Source organism: Lacerta agilis, chromosome 7 (assembly GCF_009819535.1).
Source record: "Lacerta agilis isolate rLacAgi1 chromosome 7, rLacAgi1.pri, whole genome shotgun sequence".
NCBI classification, from domain to species: domain Eukaryota; kingdom Metazoa; phylum Chordata; class Lepidosauria; order Squamata; family Lacertidae; genus Lacerta; species Lacerta agilis.
The window spans coordinates 43,819,180-43,843,494 of record NC_046318.1 but is presented as its reverse complement, the minus strand read 5'-3'; the positions used below and the strand labels follow the sequence as shown (position 1 = coordinate 43,843,494).

Sequence of the window (24,315 nt, the reverse complement as noted above, 5' to 3'; positions counted from 1 at the left end):
AGATCCCACTTGAAACGGGACTGAGGGTATTGCCTAGACGTGCTTTGCCGCACGAGCTCGAAGCTCGCTTAGCTTCTCGCGACTTGAAAGGCTCGGAAAAGAGTGGGCTGGACCAATGATGCGAGGAACGGGGGGGGGGCAGGGGCGGGAAGATCAACAGAGAACTTCTCTCCCGACCTCCCCCTCCTCTGGGGCTGTAACATTTGTCATCGCTCGGAGGAGGTCGGGTAGGAGCGTACCATTATCGCAGCAAAGGGGCGCGCTCGTTAACAGTCCTCACGGGCGCATTTTCCGGACGGCAACGGGGACGTTCCTTTTGGAAACGGAGCTACGGGGAGCTGAGTCGAAAAGAGCATCGCGCCACCGGGCCACGCTAGCGCGCGATGTACCCTTTGGCAGGGGGGGTTGGCCAGGACGTTGCTCCGTCGCCTCCCCTGTTTTGTGAGTGGGGATGGATCGGCCCAACGGGTAACCGCTTCCTCCTCCACAGCTCGCTGCTGTTCTTCCCAGGGCTTTGCCGCTGCTGTCGCCGCCGCGGCTTCAGAGGCGGGAGGGGGCAGGAAGGAGGAGGAGAGGGGAGCCGCCGCGGTGCGCGCCGAGGCCCTTCTTCGCGCGGGGGCCCAAGATGTCGGTGGCGTTCGCAGCCCCCAGGCAGCGGGGGAAGGGCGAGATCACGCCGGCTGCCATCCAGAAGGTGGGCTGAGGGGCCTAGGCCGGGCGAGGCTACCGAAGCCGGGGCTGGGTCTCATCCGCCGCTCCCTCCCCGCGTTACAGAGGGGGGGGGGTGAGGGAGGTCGGCGCCCCGGCTCGCGCGTGGGGCTGCTCAGGACGTTGGGAGCCCCCCAAAAATAGTCCTTAACCGTTTTAATGTGGCGACTTTCCTTTCTCTTTCCTTTTCCCAACACCTCCCTGCTTAATGGAGGGGTTGAACTTGTGGCAGCCCTGCGAGGTAGGCCGCTATTGTGACTATGAAGGGGTTGATGGGAGGGGGTGGGATGGAGGTGGCTTGAATATCCAACACGCAGAGCCTCACCGACTTTCCACTTTAAATAGTAGTGGTAGTAGTAGTAGTAGTAGTAATTTATACCCTGCCCATCTGGCTGGGTTTCCCCAGCCACTCTCGGCAGCTTCCAGCAAAATATTAAAATACAACCATTCATCAAATATTAAAAGTTTCCCAAAACAGGGCTGCCTTCAGATGTCTTCTAAACGTCAGTAGTGGTGGTGGTGGTGGTAGTAGTATTGTGACTTGCATTCGTCGAGATAGGCAGTGTGGTTGTAGTACCGGTAGTAGGTTTAAAAGTACTGGACTAGAACCTGGGAGATCAGGGTTCAAATGCCCACTCCACCTTGATGGCTTCTGGGTGGCCTTGGGCCAGTCACTGCTTCTCAGCTCAGCCGAACTCAGTAGGGTTATTTGAGGGTGAGGGTGGGGGTGGGGGGTTAAATGAGGAAGGGGAAAGCCATGGCATGCCACTTGGAGGCCCTGAACGTGGGATAGAAATGAAATAAAAAATAATGTTGGAAATCCGGAAAGCTCAAGCAGTGACCCCACACAACATAATCATGGAGTGGAAGGGAAGCATAGAGCTAAATGGATTATAGGGGAGGGGAAGGAGGAGTGCATTAGCAGGAATTGCTCAAGAAATTGCAGGAAATCTTGTTACATGCATGTGAAAATGCCAGATATGTCCCACTAATTATAAGTGATTCTCTCTCCTACCTCTCCTCCCCACCCCAAAGGCCCACAGCATCCAGCATGTTGCTAACTCATGATCTACTGAGGTGGGGGTGGGGGCACAAATCATTATTTACTGAGTAATATAAGAGCAGGCATTCTGAATTAACGCAGTGGTGAAGGCAGAGTATAAGAGAAATCATAGCTCTTACCTACTGGTTCAGTATGAAATTGGGGAGCAGTTGAAATTAAAAGAACTTGCATCTGGAGGTGTATATTTCAGCTGAAGTACTTTTACAATAATTTAAGTAGTTTCAAAGAGAGAAGATTTTAAAGAGTTGCTGTAAGTTAAATTGTTATGCTTCAGGGAAAATGATGGAAAAGAAGGGTGGGCTGGTATGGATAGGTTAGTAAGGGTATGGGACTGCTAAGATCCTAAAGATACAGTATATTTGTGATGCAAAAGTACTGTTGAAAACTTGAGAAACCTGATGGTGGAAACACTTGCATAACTGGAAAGATCACTGGAAAGATGTTATTGTTTCTGGTGTTGCTTAATTCATGGCAGTGGTAGTTAACTAATAATTTGATGGTCTGCATCCTTTTGCACACTTTGAAGCTACAGTTTTAACACCAATTCATTGAAGTCCCAGAACTGTTTCTAAATGACTGAACTATAAGTTACATATCTTTTTGGGCATGGTGGATTTTTCAAACCATACAGTTTCATCTTAAGTCACCTCTTCCCCATCTGGAATATGGAACTAATAAGACTGATCTATCAGTGGTGGTCTCAGGATTACAATAAGATAATATATGCGAAGTACTTTCATTTGCTCAAACCGGTGCTTGAGTATTAATTCTGTTTAAGTAAACTACACAATTTTAAGTTCTGTATTATCTCTGGTAGCTAACTTCATAAGTGCTGAATCAAGAATTTGATGCTTTTAACTAACTGAAGTTAGTTAATTATTGTGGGCGTGGGGAGGGAAAGGAATACTCTATGTATGACTTGGAAACTAAAGTATTTTGAAGCAGTTTGACTGCTTCAAAATACCTAATTGCCCACACTTATTCAAATGAAGCTTCTTTGACTTTAAGTTGTCTGACTTTTCTAATTGTGTCATTCTTAATACCACTATTCAAGTTTAAGTATGCTTAAGATTGTGGTAGAACTTAGAAGTTCTTGATAGCTAAAAGGGAAACTGGGAAAATCAGTTGCATACGTTGCTGTACCCTCTCCCTTATTGAGGAAAAAGTACAACAGGTAAATAGTAGTGGTAATGAAGCTGAACTAGGGATTCCACAAGAGGGACCAAGAAAGTTTATGATCTGGGTTGAAAAGACAGATTGTGACAAAATCTAGCTCCAGTTGAGGTTAGTAATCCTGTTTCTATGATAGGCAACGACTCTGAAAGAAGGAAAATGTCTTTTGCTAAACTTTCAAAAAGGAAAGAGATTCGGAAGAATAGAGTTCAGTGGGTGCTTGAATGGATTGAACTTATTGAGAATCTGTTTTATTATTTCAGATGTTGGATGAAAACAACCATCTTATTCAGTGTATAATGGACTACCAGAACAAAGGCAAAACTTCAGAGTGCTCTCAGTAAGTTAATTACCTGAATGTAATTCATGTTCACTTTAACCATGCTCTAAAATAATGTGCTGTGCATACAGAACAGGTTTTTCAGGTGCACAAAGCACATTATGCAAACAAGTGCATAATCTCTTAACTTCTGCTTATATAGCATTATTGTCTAGTATTGGTTGGTACAAGTAATATTTTTTCTGTTCAATTAGCTTGTTAGTATATCTCAGACATGTCCAACCGTCGATTGTGATTGACCAGTAGATCGTGGGAGTGATCCTGGTCAATGGCGGGAATGTTGTCACCGCTGCAGGGAAGGCCGGGCTGGGCGGGAAGTGCAAGGAATGTCACCTGGCCGGAGCAGCGGCAGCTACAAGACCCAGCACCGGGGTGGCGACGACATTCCTTGTCTGCTTTCCTGCCCCCCCCCCCCGGCCTGGCTGCTGTGGCAGCCCTGGCGCTGGGTCCCTTTGACAGTGGGGGGAAAGGGGGAGGAGGAGGGAGGGCAAGTGTGATCGGGATCCGTGTCAGCTGCGTGGCTCCCTTTGACAGAGGGGGAAGGAGGGATCGGGATCCTCATCAACTGTGCAGCTCCCTTTGACAGGCAGGGGGAGAGAGAGAAAGGGCTGGCTTGGGGGGGGGGGAGAGAAGCCGACTGGCTCCTCAAAGAGAGAACTTTTGCCTCCCTTCCTCCCCATTTAAACTCCCCCCTCCCACGTCCAGTTAGCCGCCACCTTCCACACATGCACCCCATGCGCACACCTCGTCCCTACAATGACACTGCCAGTTTTTTGTACTGGGAGTGTGGATCGCAGTCTCTTGAAAGTTGGACATGCCTGGCATATCTGTTTTGTGACATGCACATATGTGTGGGCCATCATGGTGTAAATTTTTGAATAGGCAAGTTAAGACAACGGTATGGTCCCTACAACCAGCATTACTCGAAAGACCTCATTCAACTATCAACCCTCTACATGGGAAGGTACTTAGGATATGTGGGAATAAGGCTTTTAAGAGCTTTAAGTTGTCAGAAGCAGCACCTAGAAGTGGTGCCTAAAACTAATTAATAGCCATTGTGTGGAGACCAAAATTGGAGTATTCTACACCAATTCCTGTTTCTGAGTTGTTTTTAAGTGTAGCCGAGTGCAGAGTCTTCATAAGAGGCTGTCATTACAATAGCTACATTGCAGTTTTTGACAGTAGTGACATGAGAATGTTTAACCTTAAACTGTAAACATACTCTGCTTTTTTACAGTTATCAGCAATTGTTGCATACAAACTTGGTCTACCTAGCCACAATAGCAGACTCCAATCAAAATATGCAATCTATACTGCCACCAGTAAGTACCTTGTAAAGACAATTGTGTGTGCTCTTTCTAATGTAAAAATGTATCTAAAGAAAAGTTTAATCACAAATATCTGTACTAAGTTTTCTGCATGGCTTCTACCTTGTAACAAACATCTCTGCCCCATATATCTCTATTTGCAGTATATTACTAAAATAGAACCTTATGAATAACACTTGCTTGATTTCATTGAAAAGGCTGTAATTCTTAATAAGAGGTTGCATAACTACTTGCACAAGTGGAAGCGTGAGAATTGCTATAGAATCTACTTAGCATAGCATTGCATGAGCTGTAATACAACTTCTTCTGTAAGCACTTGCAGCAATTTTCCTTCTACCCACAGTTATTTAGAGCCAACCCATTTAATGCAACTGAGGCACTGAAACTTAACCTAATATTCAATTGATTGAAAATGCCACTTTACACACTGGGGTTGTGCCCTATGGTTGCATAGTACCTTATCACAACCCTTTGGAATTTCAGCCTTACCAAGAGTAGTTAACCAAAAACACACCACTGTTTTCTGTTACCTCCATGCTAGTTTTTGTTGCTGATGTCCCCAACACACCCTTTTCTTTGCAGCACAGTGCGGCACCATCAACATCGTCTCCCCACTGCCCCCACTTTTTCAAAAAATATTATTTTCTATGGTGGCAGCACCACCACTGCAGGGAACTTCTCTGGCACCTTGGTTCTTAGAGAAGACCAAAAGCCATTAACGAGATCCAGGCTTTCTGCGGAAGGTGGTACTGCAGTTTGCCAGAGTGGCTTAGAAGGACTTTTAAAACAGAAAAAGGAAGCTTTAGAATTGTTAAAGCCTATCTAGCTGCTGTGGTCAACCAAACATCTAACCACCTTGCCCAAATGCCTGGCTCTGTGAAGGAGCTCTTTTTCCATTCTCAAGAAACTCCCAGGCCAGATAGGGAAGTAGAGATGGTGGCTAGCCAGCTGCCATGGATGAGAACCAAACTCTACTTTCACACGAAGTGATGCCTCCACACACCACCAGCTGGAGCCATTGAGTTCGTAGGTAGCAGGCTGGGCTGGTGAGGGGCACATTTTTGCCAGTGCCTGACTTGGGCAACTGTTGGTGCCAGACCTGTTGTAATTGGGAGGTGGCTGAAATGGTGCCCTCTAGATGCTGTTGGAGTGCCACTCACATCAGACTAGAGCATTGGTCTTGCTGGCTTGGGCAGCTGATGGGAATTGTAGCCCAAAGCTTCTGCAGAGTACCAGGTTGGCTACTTTTGTTATTCATAATAAATTTGAACTTTATCCAAATATCGCTTAGAAGACTAATTAGGTTGGTTTCTATTCTCCACCTATAAACTGAGTGGGAGAGGAACTTGGACTGTCCCTCCCTCCCACCCTCTTAAACATGCTGCTCGGGCAGGGAAGAAAGGAAGAAGGTTCACCCTCCTACCCTTGCCTCCCTGATAGCTGGGATGCTATTGTGGCTGCATACCAGCTGCAAGGTGTTCTAGGAATTCTAGTTTTGCCAGTGTTGAGAAAGTTGCACTACGCAGTGCTTCTTGGATCTGGTATGCAGCCATAGCAAAATACTAGATGTCTGTACCTCCCCCTGCTGTTGCCACAATTCTTTTTGTGCGGTGGGTGGGGAGAGATGAATAGATGAGTGGGAAGGGAAGGGGTTGTTGGGCGATCCAAGTTCTTTCTGCATTTGACGAGAACAGTTTTTTTAAGACAAATTCCAAGCCTGGCTAGGAGAATTTGCCCTTCTCTGCTTGCAACTACCTGAAATCTTTCTTGTACCTAGAGTTAAAAAATACACTTATTGCAAAAGAATTAGAAGTTAGGCAATAAAGATAGTGGATGAAAGCGTGGAAGAAATGTACAGGCTAGGGCTTTAAAAAAAAAAAGCTGAACACCTAAAGAAGAAAACTGATAACAGATTCCTTTATACTTACCTGTTTTTGTTTATCGACTTCTTGAAGCAAACAAGTTATATGTTCAGCCATGTCCTCTGGGAAAACCTTACTAATATTCTTCAAACTTAAACATTCTGCTAATGTCTGAAAGAATAGTTGTTTTGACACTTTTATGCAGTTGTTTTTCTTAATATAACATATTTAACATCCATGAAAGTCATTATGCCTGCTTATTTAGTGTTTTTAGATGCCTTTGCTTTTTAAAAATAGAATAGAATAGAATAGAATAATAATTTATTGGCCAAGTACATTTTTCAATATACTTGGAATTTGCTTTGGCTACATTACAATGTAAAATACATTATACAAACAATAGTAATTTACAGAGCAAGAGCCGAGGCTGCCCTTCTTGGCGCCTCTTAAGCTGTGTTGGTGAGTGTAGGCCCACCTCCTAGGCCCGATGGAATTGGCCGGAGGAGGGAGCGGTCTTCCCAGACACTCACAGCAGCAGCAACAGCAGCAGTGTTCCGGAAGCTTCTCTGGAGCCTCTTAAGCTGTGGTGGTTGAGTGTAGGCCAGCCTCCTAGGCCCCATGGAGTTGGCCAGAGGAGGGAGCGGTCTTCCCAGACACTCACAGCAGCAGCAACAGCAGCAGTGTTCCGGAGGCTTCTCTGGAGCCTCTTAAACTGTGGTGGTTGAGTGTAGGCCAGCCTCCTAGGCCCGATGGAGTTGGCCAGAGGAGGGAGTGGTCTTCCCAGACACTCACAGCAGCAGCAATGATCCAATGGATACAAACATGCTTTTCCTTAAGCATGAATAACTGTATTTATTGCATGGTTATACACATGTAAAGGTAAAGGGACCCCTGACCATTAGGTCCAGTCGTGGACGACTCTGGGGTTGCAGCACTCATCTCACTTTATTGGCCGAGGGAGCCAGCGTGCAGCTTCCAGGTCCTGTGGCCAGCATGACTAAGCCGCTTCTGGCGAACCAGAGCAGCGCACAGAAACGGCGTTTACCTTCCCGCCGGAGCGGTACCTGTTTATCTACTTGCACTTTGACATGCTTTTGAACTGCTAGGTGGGCAGGAGCAGGGACCAAGCAACGGGAGCTCACCCCGTTGCAGGGATTTGAACCGCTGACCTTCTGATTGGCAAGCCCTAGGCTCTGTGATTTAACCCACAGCACCAACATATAAACCAAGTATGATTTTAAAAATGTTTTAAAAATCTTTATCCTACACTAGAGTTCTCTATTTAAAAGAATTGACATGTACTGAATTGATGCAAGTTTCAGAATCTTGTTTCTCTTGTTCCTGTATTTATCTACACACATTTAGTTCCAGTGTCCTAGTTAAAAGGGAAACTCCTAGTTTCATTCCTGTTATGTCTGCTGATGCCAATTCAATAACCCGCTCTCTGACTTTCATGATCTGATAGTGGGTACCAAGGAAACTTCAACTCTTTAGGTAAAAAATAAAGGAGTGCACTTAATAATGTTTATGAAAGATGTGTAAGTTTGAAACCTCAGTCCTGAACTTAGCTGTTCCACAAGAATGGCTATATAGTTTCTTCAGGTCTAATATGCATTTTAGAAATGAAACTTAGGAACATAGGAACCTGCCTTTTACTGAGTCAGAGCATTGATCTATTTAGCTCAGCACTGTCTGCTCTGACTGGCAACAGTTGATCAGGGTTTCAGGCAGGGGACCTTTCAGGATTTTCCCAGGATGGAGTTAACACAGATAATGACCTCTTTCCAGAACGCTGCCACTATAGGGCATGACTAGATTATATGTTTCACTCCCACCCCTGGTGTACCACATTGACAACATATGTCTTTGGGTGCAAGATACTTCAGGTAGATGTGGTGAAAAAAGATAAGTTTGGGTGGATTAGGTATAATAGAAGGTCCAACAAACAAAATTTAATAGGGGCCAGAACAGTTTGCTATTGTCTTAAGTGTATAGGGCAGTCCAGCTGTCTCTGCATCCCTCCCATTGGCCATCCACATCACATTTCCCATTACCCAGTAGCGTTTTTAAATGGTAAGAGTGTGTGGGTTTTGAATAGTTTACTGAGGGTATGTGGTCCTCCAACAACCCCTGGGTTCTGAGGCACTTAAAGCTGCTGGGCAAAAACCAGAAAATAAGAAGTATTAAAATTGCAAGTACTGCCATTCTGCTCCAAAGGGCAGGGCAGAAAGTCTTCCTCTCTAGGCTTACTGGTTTTTTTTTAGCATGGTGACTCCCACCACCACTTATCACTTACACAGCACCATCTTGCCCCCTGCATATACAGGGTTTACATCAGATGGTAAGTTTCCCCTGGGAATAGTGTCTCATGATTACTTCACAGGTCTGTTTACACAGCTGTATGATAAGAGCCTTCCCTGTTTGTGGGAGATTCTCATGGGAAGTATGATGGGTAGTCTGTCCTTTGAAGTTCGTATGGCAAAGAGAAGATAGTAACAGTTACCTTCCTTGACTTTCCTAGAGGAGACTGCCATGCATTTATATACCTTTATTTTGCTTTCCCTCTAAACCTTTGCATTAATAAATACCCAGCGGAGGCTTTTGCTGATGTAACAGGAGAGTTAATTTTTGATGATTTTCTCTGTAATTCTGCATACCACCTCACAACCTCTTCAACCCTCCGGAGCAGATTTACAGATGGTTGGAAGTAGAGGGGGAAATCAGCAAAAAATGCCTGCTTCCTCTTATTTGAGTACAATAGAATGCTCTTCCCTGAGCAGAATTTTTTTGCTCTATCCCAGTGTCCCTGAGGGAATTTATGGGATGACTCGCTTAATCATAGAATCATAGAATTGTAGAGTTGGAAGGGATGACAAAAGTCATCTAGTCCAACCCCTTGCAGTGCAGGAATCTTTTTGCCCAACTTGGGACTCGAACTCACAACCCTACAATTAAGAGTCTCATGCTCCCACAGGCACCCTGAAGTCAGCTAGTTCAACCCCCTGCAATGCAGAAATCTCAACTGAAGCATCCATGACAGGTGGCCATTCAAACTGCATAGAAACCTCTAATGAAGGAGAGTCCAGCACCTTCCTAGGGAGTCTGTTTTCATATTCAACATTAAAGTAAAATCCTGAATTTATTTTGTAACAGGTACAGATAAAAAGGTTGACATTCTAAATAAACAGCCTATAAACAGCCTGAATTGTGAGGAGAAAGTCTGTGCTGGAATAGTCATACTGGAAGATAGTGCTGTGCTGCAAAGTCTTACCAGGTATTGAGGGAAGTTGAATATATCAGGAGAAGCAAGGCACATGCTGAAGAACTTAGTTAATGTACTACATGTATATGCTGGGTATTTATTGTACTAACTTCTTCTGTTTCATTAAATTGTCTTTCAGCCACCCACACAGAATATGCCAATGGGTCCAGGAGGAATGAGTCAGAGCGGCCCTCCCCCACCTCCACGTTCTCACAATATGGGTTCAGATGGTATGGTAGGTGGGGGCCCTCCTGCACCACACATGCAGAACCAGATGAACGGCCAGATGCCTGGTAAGTTTTTTCTCCAAGAAGACATTAACACCAGGGTTGCTCAGCAACTGAAACAACATGTGGGCTCAAGGGATAGAAGATTGTTGATGACAAAACTGCTTTGAATGCCCCCTGAGTACAAGCTCTCTAAGTTTGTTAGCTACAGAGCTATGTGACCTGTATTCTGTGTTTATCAGGCTGCCCTTGGGCTTTGATGTAGCTGACACACAGCATTCCTCTGAACAGAACTGGCTAAATTTAGTCTGTCTGAAACCATACAGTTACAGCTGTGTTTAGAAGGCTTTCTGAAGAAAGGTACTGCCCTGTGGTTGAATAAATTCTCATTGAAAGATTATCTCATGCTATCACATCTAAGTTAGTGTGATAAGTAAGAGGTGAAGCTGATGGAAAAGTCACTTAGACAGAAAATCTAATTTCTACTAATCTTCTTTATGGTACAATGGCGGGGGGAGGGCTGTATTTCAAGCAAGTTGTGTACAATACCTGAACATGATTTTTTCAGTTCTAAACTTGAAGTCAAGTTTTTATTACAGAATAAAAGTGTGTGACGTCAGTGCTTGCAGGATAAAAGCAAAACAGTGTTCCATGTTTTTATCAGTTTTATTAGGCTGTATTACTCTGGGGAAAGATTGGCAATAGCACACAAAATGTCATTGAAGAAGGAATGCCCACCATTAGTTATTTTTACATCAAAGAGACCCTACTGTTTGAATACCATAACAACACAAGAAAAGCCATGCTGGATCAGACCAAAGGCCCATCTAGTTAAGCATCTTGTTCTCACAGTGGCCAACCAGATTACTGTGCGAAGCTTGCAAGCAGGATCTGCAAACAACAGCATTCCCTCCACTAGTAGCTGGTATACGGAGGCATATTGCTTCTAAGGATAGAGCAGAATGCAGCCATTGATGGTCCTACACACCATGAATTTGTCTAATGCTCTTTTAAAGCCATCGAAGTTGGTGGCTATTGCTACATCTTGTGTCAACAAATTCCATTGTTTAACCATACCACTGTTTTAACCATTTTGGGTATGTATTAAAATGTTTCAAATCTGTATAAATGTGACTTTGGGTCATCAATAGAGTGCTACATTCAGCATGTACAAAGCTATAGTCAGTGTAGGAAATGCTAACAGTGACGCAAAATGTTATTTCTTTTGGAAGGGCAGAATGACTAAATATGCAGGAAATTTCAGTCTAGGTGTGTTGTGTTTAAGTGACAAACCTTATTGAGCAGCCTAGATGATTTCTAAATGAGCATCATAGCTCTGTGATTGTGTGTTTCAAGACATTAATAATAGAAATTACTTTTCTTCAAAGGACCTAATCACATGCCTATGCAAGGGCCTGGACCGAACCAGCTCAACATGACAAACAGTTCCATGAACATGCCTTCAAATAGTCATGGGTCCATGGGAGGTTATAATCATTCAGTGCCATCCTCTCAAAGCATGCCTGGACAGAATCAGATGACAATGAGCCAAGGACAGCCTATGGCAAACTATGGTCCTAGACCAAATATAACCATGCAACCAAATCAAGGTAAATGAATAAATTTCTACTCTTTATTATTTTTATTATTTTATTATTATTTCTATTTAATTAATTTGTATACCACCCTTCATCCGAAGATCTCAGGGCGGTTCACAGCATAAAATTGCTCCTTTTCATCAAATAAGATAAAATGATTTCAAGGTGTTTATTTGAAACTGAGTTATGCTATTGAAAAGTAGAGTTGGTTTCTGATCTTTACTTGTTGAAAATGTCTGAAAAAATAGTTTTGTTTTATCAGTTAAGAGTTCAGAAAAGCAAAGTGAGCCAGACAGAGCAGCTGTGAATCCAGGCAGCTTGGATTTTCCACAGTTTGTCACACAGTGAAAACAAGAACACAGGTTTTCGTGAACAACTGTTTAAATCATAGCAGGTTTTAGTCTGTAGGTAGGAAGAAGTAGAGTTGGCACACCACTGTGATTATAATAAAGAGAAAAGGTACCTAAAATTATATGTTGACAGGTTTTCCAAGTCTTTCACACAGGGGATCTGAAGCAGGGTTTTAGCCAATTGTTAAAGCAAACACAAGGTTGTGTTGCAGGAAATCTTAGATTATAGTCTTCAAGATCCTGTACTATGCTAGGTCAGCTGAAGCCAATGAAACTTTTCTAGCATATTCAACACTTTACAGTATAAGGTTTGTCCATCCTTTTTGAGCAGCTTCTGCCTTTCCCAATATGTAATTGTCTATTAACTACTATATTTTGCATATTAGCCTTAAACTACTTTTTGTTTATCTTGTAGAAAGATATTTTGCAAGACATTTTGTGTTTCTGGTGCTCCAAAATTGTTATTTGTCAAAGCTGATAATTTGAAAAGTTAAGGTTCCTGTTTGTTTGTCTTGAATGTAGGTTATAGTTAGAATGAATGCATAAAAGGTTGCTATGGCTTTTCTCACTGTAGGCCCAATGATGCACCAGCAGCCGCCTTCTCAACAGTATAACATGCCCCAGGGAGGTGGGCAACATTATCAGGGACAGCAGCCACCAATGGCAATGATGGGTCAAGTTAACCAAGGAAACCATATGATAGGACAGAGACAGATTCCTCCATACAGACCACCACAGCAAGGTAAGATTCAAAGTTGCCAATTCTACCACTTGATTAATTAACACATAAGAAAAACTTTCAGCTGATTTTCTTACCTATATCCTGTTCTATCTATATTCTTGACATACATTCTGTATTTATCTAAACTTTTCAGAGAAGGCCTCAAAAGTTTATAGTACACAATTTTACGTGTGCACCTGCCTGCTCTGTTTATCATTTCAGGCCTAAAAGAGTTAGCTTTTGCAAAGCTTTTCTTCCTCAGAACATGAAGGCAAATCCCTAAACAAGTGGCTATTTCCAATCCTGTACTATTATGTTTTCCCTAAAATAGTACTTGAAGCCAAAAGTTCACTATTTTGGATCTAAATGTTGAAACCTATATTTTTCTGTTCTAATTTTATTTTTTGAATAAAAAATTATATAAAAAAGATAAAACTTCGCTTAAATCTATGTTCAGTATATGGAATACTGTACAATCTGTACTAATGTAGAATGGAATTGATAAGTTGCACCCTAGACAAGATGAGATGGTTTTCAACAACTACCTACTTTTTCTTTTCTTTTTTTAAGAGCAACAAGTATGTATATATATATACATATATAGATACTATCTTTCTGTTTTTAGAAATTTATATTCGCATCACCTTGGGTTTATAATTCAGTCAAGTTGCTGTATATATAATACATACCTGTTTAGTCACAAAGCATTAAGCTTTCTGAAACACAGTGACACGGGTGGGGGAAGTCTTAGATGAGGACTGTTTCTCATAGTAAATTGAGAAATTAGTGAGCGTGCTAACAGAGAAAATAAGTTATTTACATATTGACTGGTTGTGGTTTTTCAGGCCCACCACAGCAGTACTCAGGCCAGGAAGACTATTATGGGGACCAATACAGTCATGGTGGACAAGGTCCTCCAGAAGGCATGAACCAGCAATATTACCCTGATGGTAATCTCTCATAATATTAATTTTCCCATTTTACATACCTGCCCATTACCAGTTATATATAAAGCTATTTGATGAACAACTTTTAGCAACCGATCACTAGAACACTTATATTTACAAAAGCTTGCAAGTTCAGTAATCTGAAACCCTACGGATAACTTTATTTTACAGCTCACTCAAAAGTATAAACTTTGTAACTTCAGTTCTAGTACCCTGACACAGATTTTATCAGAATTCCCTCTTTTGGCTCAAGATATATTAAATTCTCCACTGTTTGTAGGACACTTGATGCAGTCATGTATTATGTCTGCTTTTCAATATCATTTTGCTTATAAAAAGAAATTTTAAAGCTCAATACTTACTTAAGAGCTGTTAACAAAACAACCAGTATGCTTTCAAAGTCTTTTCTCTATGTGTGTTTTAAAAAGCAAGCTGTGGTTGCAATAACTTTGACTTAGTTCGTGGCTGCATTCTATGCTTGTATTGCAAAATTCTAGATAACTCCATTTTTCCTTTTAACATTTTTCTGATTTTGGAAATCACATAACTTTGGAAAGTACAAATTCTTAGCATTTTAAAATTTTCTCTTAAATTAGAAATTCTTGTCGTATATTATAGAGAAGTGCAAGGATGTTCCTCAGGAAATGAGATTTTTAAATTCAATTTTAATATATGGTAGTAAAGGCAAATTAAAAATACAGTATATTGATGGATTCATGGCTGCTGTAAGAGCTAACATGACACTTTGTACATTAATTTGTGGTACACAATATAATAGCTTTTTCAGAGCAACTATTTGTTGCAATTTAATTGTGTGATTTTTTTAAACGTGTTCAGATAGAATTTGCTGGTATTTTACCACATTTTTATCATTCATCACCATCATTTTTATGGTTTACTTAATCCACATGTCAGGAAAGACTTCCACACCCCTAATTATGGTTCAAGTTAGAGCCAGTTTTGTAACATGTAAACGTATGGTAAGGCAGAGTCACACAAAAGCACTCTTACGAATTCCATTAATCACTGCTACAACTTCCCTCTTGGAAGTCATACTGTGTCTTCTCTGGCTGCTTGATGTTATGCACAAGACCAAACCAAAAGTGTAAGCCGCCAAGAGAATGTGAATTATAGAGTGGCTTATAAATGGTATAAAATACATAAAATTCTGTTATCTTCTGCTGTGGCATAGGTAACTTTTGTGAACATTTTCAAAAGTCCATTTGCAGCTAGATGAATTAGAGCCACTACGTTCTGCTCTGTTCTTTTCTGTTTGGCAAATGCAAGAGTTGTCATGTATAACATGATCTGCAAATCATGACATTAATTATGAAAAGGCATTTTTAACTGACAAAAAGTAGCAGGATATAGAATATGCAGTTGAGTAAAATTTGGGATGCCTATGATCAGGAAGGATTTTATATACAGATAGCCACAAAAGTTACAAGCATTTTGAAAAATGTAGTATTACTTTTGTAACTAAAAGAAGCATATTATTACTGACCATGGTCAATATTACTTAATGAAATAGATTTCTAATTACAAGCAGGAGAAATATGTGAGAACTTAAAGCAAGCATCAGGTAGGATGTTTCTTTTACCAACTGGATCCTAATGGCAGGTGTCCATAGCATTTACTCATTGCGCTTATACGATAAAGGAGAATTTGGAAGGAAAGCTGTCCTTTCTCTTGTGTCCCCCGCCCCCCAAAAAAGATTGCTGTGGATAATAGTTACATTGGGGCAGGGGAAGATAAGTATTATTTTTTAGATATGCCATCAAAAAAAGCAATGAAGCTTTTTTTGGAAGTTCATTGTAGTATATTCTGCTTTTAGCAGCATATGCTTTTGAATTGGAAATCAGTAGAACAGGTGTATGATAATTGGTTTCTTTGTTCATTCTAATTAAATTCAGGTTATTTACATGTGAAAGGACTAAATGCTTTTATTTTTTAAAAAATATATACAAAAGTACTCCCCCCCCCCCACAACAAAGATGATCAGAAGATGTTGCTAGAACTATATTAGCTGACTTTTTCATATCACGTGTTAATTCAGTATAAAAGGAAATCCTATTGGTAAATCCTTCTAAATCAATTTGAAGGTTCTTTTTAATGTATTTCCAGCTGACACTGATTTTTCAGTAAGATGAAAACTTCTTAGGATTTTCACTCAGAGGCCATTAACGTTTCTTCCTGTCTCTTGTCGAATTGATGTAGGTCATAGTGATTACGGTTATCAGCAACCGTCGTATCCTGAACAAGGCTACGATAGGCCTTATGAGGATTCCTCCCAACATTACTACGAAGGAGGTATCTATATACCTTCACACACACATGCACACATACATTCCTTTTCCTCTTCCCTTCCACAAAGGAACAAAATCTTGCACAACATAACCTATTTCCTGCCCATGCAAAGCTCTTGTAGACTACTAGTCGCTGGCTGTTGAGAACTGCAGGGAACTTGAAGCGTTCAAAATAGTTTCTTGCAACATCTAAACCTTAATTTGTCATTTCTAACAGCAGTAAAATGACTAAAACACCGTTAGCATCTATTCAAATTGTACCTTTTTATTTAAACATAAATCCATTGGTCCAGTTGTATATTATGTGTGTATGTGTACATACAAATATAGTGCCATTAGGAAACAGCTTGCTGATTTGTGTAGCTAGTTTGTGCTCTGTAGCTGTCTTTAATTTTGTCCTTTTTATTTATTTAGCATAGTCATGGCATTATCAAGTCATGACATCACGTTCCAGCAAACTTAATGCTCATTTGGCAGAGATGCTGAAAATGCTGCAGTTTAGCCTTGCAAAATCTGGCTTTAACTGCAGTTTGTTTGGCCTAATTCCTTCTGTTTTGGTTTGTTTTCTTGGTTTTGTTCAGTTTTTGAGATCAAGACTGGATTTTCATTTTGTTTTTGTGGTGTTCATTGTGCATATTAAAATAAGGGGGGAAAGAACTAGAAAAAATGCCTTCAACTATCCTTGCTTAACCTCATGTTTCAGGAAACGCACAATATGCTCAGCAGCAAGAAGCCTACCAAGCACCACCTCAGCAGCAAGGCTATCAACAGCAGCAGTATCCAGGTCAGCAAGGTTACCCTGGGCAGCAGCAAGGTTATGGTGAGTAAATACATAGTCAAGGGTATACAACCTATGGCCCTGTATAGTTGAACTTCAGCTCCCTTGAGCCTTGGCCATCATGGCCAATGGTCAGAGACGATGGGAGGTGAAATCCAGCCATTTTTGCAAGGCTACAGGTTCCCCATTTACTGGGCTTTCTGCTTTTAGTTTACTCCTTTATCATTTTGTAGCTGTCTGTGGAACCAAAATGTCAATTTACTAGCAGCAATAGAGCATTTATGCACCAACAGTCACAGAAGGTTCAAATCCACAGACAGTTTATAAAGAAGGATTATACACACACTCCTCCTCTCCTGCCCATGTGGCTATGGGGAGAGGATGGGGAGTTTTCACTTCTGTTATTAAACTAACCAGTAAACCATATGCCTTGAAAAAATTGTTTTCAGATAACACTTCTCCACTCTGTTAAAGTAACATTTGAAAGCAGCAGTTTCAAAATCATTTTTGACATCCTTTGGCTCAGTTCCCTTCCTACACAGTAATTGGGAAGGACGTAGGTAGAATATGCCTAATACACACATTTGAATTGCCATTATTTGAAAGTTAGTCTTGTTTATTTCTGTAGAACTTCCAAGTTAAAGAAACTCAAGATCACAGCCTTCACGGTGTTCATTTAAAACAATATTTTTGGTCTCCTGTAAGTTCTGAAATTGAAACAGACTGTGATAGAGTGCATTTGTGTGTTTTATCTTTTGCTTTTATTCAAAATCAGTGTTGCTGATGTGCTAGTTTTTCTAATTTCAGCATCTCTTAATATTTTCTACAGTTTTAATCTGTTTTGTACAAAAATAGAAAGATCAGTGCCCAACCTTGCTCTGAACCATTTTGCAATATGAAATAAACATAATATAGATATTTTCATCCTCATTGAATAACTGCCTAAGATGCAGACTGCAAACTGTGCACGCAAACTGAAGGTCACTGAAGTGAAGCTGCTGTGAACAAATTTCAGCCTGGTTAAGGAATTCATTGGGTTGTATCCAATGCAATATTCGTACAAGGATGCTTATATAAAGAGAATTCTGCAACCCCTCCTTCCCACTGCAGCCCCTTTCACCCTTAAAAACTTTTCCCAAGACAAAGGTATCAGATGCCATTGGGTGGGCTGGCAGAGAATTGGGTAGAGAGTGGCTGTTTTGGTGTAGTGGAGCTGCCCTCCTAACACAGCTGTCACTGCCTTCTTACCTGAACAATGCTAGGGCAGGGTGGGACCATTGGACTGACACTGCCAGTGTGCCTGCACAGCCCTCCCCCTGCAGCATCTAGGTAAGTGGCAGTAATACCCACCATGCTGTTGTCTCCTGCTCTTTCCGATATCCAGTCTCCTGCTGCAGCCCTCCTGCTCCATGTGCCAGGCTTCAGGTACTGCTTTTCAGGGGGCTACAGTAGAAAGGAGAGAGTGGGAAATTTAATGTGTATAAGCATCTTTTTGTTCTTACAGCATTGAATGGACCTGACTGGTAACAGTCAGTGTTGCCTATTAAACAAACATGAGGCTGCGTCAATTATACCAGATCTAAAAGTAAGGGTGTTGTTGTTAGTAAATTTTTATACCACCCTACATCCAAACATCACATGGTGGTTTACAGTATAAAGGTGTAGGTCAAGGATGATGGGAGTTGTAGTCCAGAAACATCTGGAAAACAGATTCCCATCATCCCTGAATACCAGCTGGAGGAGATGCTGCTGCGGAAGACCAGTACCTTCTTAAACTCAACTTTAGATAGCCTTTATAGTGTGACTGCTATATAATAAGCATTGGTCAGCATCCAAACTACTGCAGTACTAGTACTTTGTGCGAAAGAAGGCTTTTAGCAGGTGTTCCTTGAACACCAGTCTTTCCCTCCACATTGCTGGCACCATGTCTAGTTTTGAAACAGATGGGACTTCCAAGCGTAGTTTGTGATATGGCATGAGAGTTTGCTGTTCAGAGGAAAGTTGTCAAACATCACACTGAGCATCCATTTAGCTCAGAGGTCTCCAAACTACAGTCCACGGGCCGGATATGGCCCAAGGAACTCGATTATCTGGCCCGTGGCGATCCCTGCCACCCGCTCTTACCGGCGCGGCTGCCCACTTCCGGGTTGGAGGAGCCCTGGAAATAGCTTGTGTGCATGCGCAACCGTCATTTCCGGTGCACTTCCAGGTCAGAGGAAGCCCGTCCGCATGCGCACAAGCTATTTTCGGTGCTCCTCCAACCCGGAAGTGCGCCAGAAATAGCGTGTGTGCACGTGTATGGGCACGTGCTCTCCGGCCTGCTGTGTGATCGGTGCTGGAGGCACCAGCCCGAGGCCTGGTATGTTTGCTGACCCCTGATTTAGGTGTCAAGGTACACCATTGAAGTGATATCCTCTATATGGCAAATAGGACAAAGTGGCCAAATGCTGTCATCTCTGGAAAGTCTTCCCTCTACAGCCCTTGTTGTTGCATTGGCAAGCAGTGTTCAGTAGTGTACTTATGTTCATTGTGAGACTTGAACTTAATTTCTAGCCACTGGATTCCATCCTAAACAGCATTCTCTTTTAAACAAGCCAATAACATAGTTCCATTTGAAATGTTAATATTACTGTATTTGAGAGAGACTAGATAAATCAGTGATCTGATCCAGTATGGAGGCAGTCCTGTGTCTGAAGTACTGTGGATGTAAACCACACGTTTGCAGCTTTTGTTGAACAGACTTCTTTAAGCGGTATGTATTTTTTTTCTGGGTAGGGCAAAGAGGATATTGGAAGGTATCAGTATCTTTCACCAGTGCAAAATGACAAATGTGTCAGCTTGTAGATACATACTCACTATATGATATGTAACAAATATGTTTCCTGGTGTTGGATCAAGTTAAATTAACAACTGTGTAAATAGACTTGGCTATATAGTAGAGTTCCCCTACTGATTTTTAGATATTCATAGCTCTTTTAGCTTAATTGGATCCTGCAGAGTCTTTATAGGAGGCATCAAAGAATTTGGACACTAGATCCCAACAGCTTTGTTCTAATGTTTTTCCCCAATTGTAGAACAAAAGATTCCACCACCAAAAGCTATTGAAAAGGCGGATAGATTGGAAAGTGACAAGTAAAGCTTTGAAAAGAGTTTCTTCACTTGTCTTTGGTGGGCATCTATCTGGTAGGCTCATACCCACACTCTTTACTGCCTGCCAGAAAGCAAAAACAACAGGGTGTATTTATTAAGGGGGGGGGGGGAAGGGTTGTATTCTTTGTACTTTTCTCCAGAGTTTAAACAGAGGGACATGGTAATTATAATTTGGCCTTGTTAAGTCACTGCTATGAGCTCAGCTTAACAAAATGACTTGTATCTTTCAAATCTGGATAGCAGAGATTATTCTTGCAAACCTGGAGTTATAATATTATGCAAGGAAGAGTCACGAACTTTATATGATTCATGAGGCAAGGTTGCATCATTTAGGTCTTCCTAGTTTAGAGAAAAGGTGAATAAGAAGGGACATGATAGAGCTGTAAAATTATGTGTGGTGTGGATAGAGAAAAGTTTGTCATCCTTTCACATAATAGTGGAATTCATGAGTATCCAAGGAAGCTGATTGTTGGAAGATTCGGGACAGACAAAAGTATTTCACATTGTATTTAGTTAAACTACGGAATTATTTCACATAAAAGGTAGTGATGACCACTAACTTGAATAGCTTGTAAGGATGATTATACAAATTTATGGAGGTCAAGGCTAGCAATGGCTACTAACCACAATGACTATTTTTTACCTCCACTGATGGAGGCAGTAAGCCTCTGAATGCCCATGCAGGGAGAGTGCTCTTGCACCCAGTCCTGCCTACTGGTTTCCCCATGTCATCTAGTTGGAAATGTGAGAATGGGATGCTGGATTAGAGGACCCATCGGTGTGATCAACAGCCTGTTCTGACGTTTTGAAAGAAATGCATTAATGACTATGATTTGTTTCTGACTTTGTAGTTTTAATGTTTGAGTTGATCCTTGCTCAATTTTGCTCTATAAAATATTTCAGGTCCTTCTCAAAATGCTCCAGGACCTCAGTATTCCGGTTATCCCCAAGGGCAAGGGCAACAGTACGGAGGATATCGGCCTACGCAGCCTGGGCCCCCACAACCACCACAACAGAGGCCTTATGGATATGACCAGGTGCAGTTTTTGTATTCCCATTTTAATATTTTAGCTTTCAATTTGTAATTTCAGGTACAAATTATTACAGTTTTCAGGCTTTGCAAGCTTAAAGTATATCCTCTTTATCCCTCTTTGAAGGAACAAATTGGTTACAGCTAATCTGACAAAACTGATGTTTAGTGAATTTACTGAAAGTCAAATTCTGAAATAAAATTCAAATTAGTGTGCATTATTGTTCTCTAACAAATGCTCAGCTGTGCAGTGTGCCATGTAACCCTCTGTCCTGCAGTGTATGCAGGTTGTTTTAATACAACATCATAAAAGCTTCCCTTCTAGCTTTATCTGTTTTCTGACTTTTATAATATTTCCAGGCCACAGAGAATCAAGAGGTGGAACTCTGCTGTTTTATTTATTTAAAAATAATTTCTAATCAGCTTTTACAAAACACTCAAAGTGGCCTGAGTAAAATTAAGAATACAATTTCACCAAAACAATAAATTTAATTTAGGTACTGGGCTTTGGTGCTGTTCTTAGATACAGGTTGTATCCAACTTGCATTTTACTTAGTGTATAAGCATTGAAATTAATCAAGTTAGTCATGTTCATTAATTTCAACTTAAATTACTCAGAACAAGCCTATTGAAATTAATGGACACTAAGTTATGCCCATTAATTTCACTGGGTCTGCTCTGAGTGAAACTTAGTTGAATATATCCCACAGGGTCTACTAATAATTATTTATATTTTAATATATTTATATACTGTATTTTTATTTTAATTGTAAGCCACCATAGGAACACTGTAGTTTTGAAGGTGCAGGGTTTAAATGTGGTGAACAAATTCAATCTGCTGGTTTTGTTGGAATGTCAGAACAATAAGTTAAAGTCTGAAGTTCTTTATTGCCAGTTCCAGTTTCTAAGAAAATCAATAGTGTCAAGTTTACAATTGAAATTTTGAAACAAATTCCATTTGCCATAACTTTAGCTTTAGAAGAAGTGAAAGTTCAGGGGTATTTGCAAGTCTTATGACTTTGGGACATATTCCAGGTGTGTTGTTTTGTTCTAGGAAAATAAGGGAACCAACAGTATATTTACATTTGTTCTCTCCCTCTCTCTTCTTAGGGGCAGTATGGAAACTACCAACAATGAAAGAAAAACAATAATCAGGAAATAACCTGTGAATTTTAGCAGCTGTATTGCCTCTTCAGTATTGTGGACATCTCCTTTTGAAGAGAATACTCTATTCTATCTAGTTTGGGAAACAAGAGAAACAAGAAAAAACAACCCTGCATTGTTGATAAATGGCTGCTTTTCAGTATATTGCCTGTCTGGACTAGTTATAAACAAAAGTGATAGTCTTTCTAAAATAATTTTGCATCTGTACTCTAGATGGCAATATTGGACAGAAAATACTCAATTTTGCAAGGAGCTTAGAACTGTACATCAAACAAACTGTTACAAACTGAAATGTGTGAACAGCATTGTATGTTTATGAAGGTTAAGGGAATTTAATATTTTTCCACAGATTCTTTTGTAAGGGGAAGGGGAAAATTTTTACAGCAGCAATATTTTATATATTATGTTTTTCATATGGAATATGCAAGGCAGTACACTACGCACTGGGCAAGGTCAGAAACCCATATAGATTGGCACATGATGCATTCTTTATTGTGTTAGTCTCATTGTTGTATGAGACAGAGAGATGCTCAGCATACATTCGTGGCAGACTGGTATGCAGAATTAATACCCCATCTATTTAATGACAGGATGATCATGGACAATAACACAGTCTAGTAAAAAGAATTAATTTTTAAATATTTTGTGCAAAGCTCTTTTGTAAAAATGGTTTTTAGCAGTGGCAATTTTCTGTAATATTATTATTTTGGTAACAGGAAAATGTTCAGATTGGATTTGTAAGTGTCTTGTAATGGTTTCACATAAATCAAGCTGTGATCTTTTTTCTGATTGCAGTAACAAGGAATTTTAAAAAGTGTTCATTTAACCTGGCTTGAATATACAAAGTATTTAAAAACAAATTATAGATAGGTCGACATGTATTTTATTTCGTAAGTGTATTTAACTTTTAGTAGGATCATTTCTATGTAACAAAAATAGTATAGGCACTTTTGTAAAACTCTTGTCTAAACTTTATCATATGAGAGTTAAGAAAGAAGGCATTTGTTGCTTTATGTCCATTTTCATACTGGTTAATGTGAAACCAGGACCAAGTTCTAGTAAGGTTTTTTAAAATGCCAAACTCTGTTGTGAACTGCATTAATTTTTAGCGTTGCGTGTGAGTTAGCCATCACTTGGATTAACAGCAGAGCCATAGAGAACACAAAACTGAGGTCAACCTGCAATTGTTTTCTCAGGTGCATGACCAATAGAGTGTGTTGCACGGAAATACATGCATTTAGGCTGTCTTGGTAAATATTTTAAAAAGTATAACTAAAATTGGCCCAGGAGTTAAATATGTTTATTATGTGTTGCTATATTTTTACATGATAAGCTGTACCTGAATGCATAAGACATAAAAAGATGCATTCCTCCATAATTTTAAATTCAGAACAAATTTCTTTTTTATATTGGTTGCAAATTAAAATCAAGTTTTGAACTGAAAATGTGAGGAACAAGGGTATGAATTAAATGCTTCTAGGTTCTGTGCCAATTTCCCACCACTGTGTACTTCATTGCTATTTTAAACTCCTCCATCAATTCTTAACAGAAGAATAAATTATTTGTGATTTTAATTTTTTCATTTGCTCCTTTAAATTAGATCTGTTTCACTCTGATATTTCATTTGCAAGCATTGCTGCAGTTTTTTATTTGGTAGTCGTTGGTGCAGGATAACCAAATTGTATTTGTATTCTAGAACTTTATCAAAATTCTCTTCCCATAGCCAAGTTAATTAGAATTAACTGTTCAGTAATCAGTATGTTGTTGTGCGTAGGCTGTTTGTTACAAAATTCTCTCTGAAAATGATGGTCCATGAGACTATAATCAAGATGACTGAATTAGATAAATGAGTTGAGACAAAAAAACATGCTGAACCCAACCTGCTATAGATATGTTATCTCATTTAAAATAAGCTCAACTGACATTAAGAAATAATTTGTCTTTCCAGCCGATCTTCTGTTGTCTTACTCTCATTTTTAATGGAAACTAAAATTGCAGTTTTAATAAGCAGAATTTCCTCCAGGATTTCTCTCCAAGGGAATAATGCATTTTCAAGGTTTAATTGTTTTATAACGGTCCTATTTTGTAAAAGTTTTTAATTGGTGGTGACAAACATTACCTTATTCCTATGATATTGTGTTAAAACAACAACTTAGGAGATGGCTTCCCTTTGATTATTGACATTTTGTTTAATGTATTTTGAAATCAAAACGAAGTAAAATAACAAGAGAGAAGAATACTCCAAAATGACAAGTGTGATAAACGGTTGATGCAAGTGGCTATTCTTTAGAGCAAATGAAAATCCAAC

The 24,315-nt window shown here is 40.3% G+C and overlaps 1 protein-coding gene across 3 annotated transcripts; it reads left to right on the top strand.

Moving 5' to 3' along the window:
* Window positions 1–530: 530 nt before the first annotated feature.
* SS18 (SS18 subunit of BAF chromatin remodeling complex) lies at window positions 531–23,581 on the top strand. Of its 3 annotated transcripts, XM_033155069.1 has the most exons (11): window positions 531–694; window positions 3,208–3,284; window positions 4,522–4,606; window positions 9,876–10,029; window positions 11,352–11,573; window positions 12,486–12,653; window positions 13,478–13,582; window positions 15,797–15,889; window positions 16,589–16,705; window positions 20,717–20,850; window positions 21,954–23,581. In XM_033155069.1, the coding sequence occupies exons 1-11, from the start codon at window positions 626–628 to the stop codon at window positions 21,978–21,980; spliced, it is 1,251 nt and encodes a 416-aa protein (XP_033010960.1). In that variant the 5' UTR covers window positions 531–625; the 3' UTR covers window positions 21,981–23,581. The 3 variants fall into 3 exon arrangements, with proteins under 3 accessions (XP_033010960.1, XP_033010962.1, XP_033010963.1); XM_033155071.1 differs by lacking the exon at window positions 15,797–15,889 and having other exon boundaries at window positions 532–694; XM_033155072.1 differs by lacking the exons at window positions 13,478–13,582; window positions 15,797–15,889 and having other exon boundaries at window positions 533–694.
* The last annotated feature ends 734 nt before the right edge of the window (window positions 23,582–24,315 follow it).

What these genes read in the sequence shown, in the direction of transcription:
- SS18 (XM_033155069.1), top strand. Translation starts at nt 626, where the DNA reads ATGTCGGTGGCGTTCGCAGCCCCCAGGCAGCGGGGGAAGGGCGAGATC. An exon ending in AACCATGCAACCAAATCAAG is followed by an intron (nt 11,574 to 12,485) that starts GTAAATGAATAA and finishes TTCTCACTGTAG; the next exon opens with GCCCAATGATGCACCAGCAG. An exon ending in CCAACATTACTACGAAGGAG is followed by an intron (nt 15,890 to 16,588) that starts GTATCTATATAC and finishes CTCATGTTTCAG; the next exon opens with GAAACGCACAATATGCTCAG.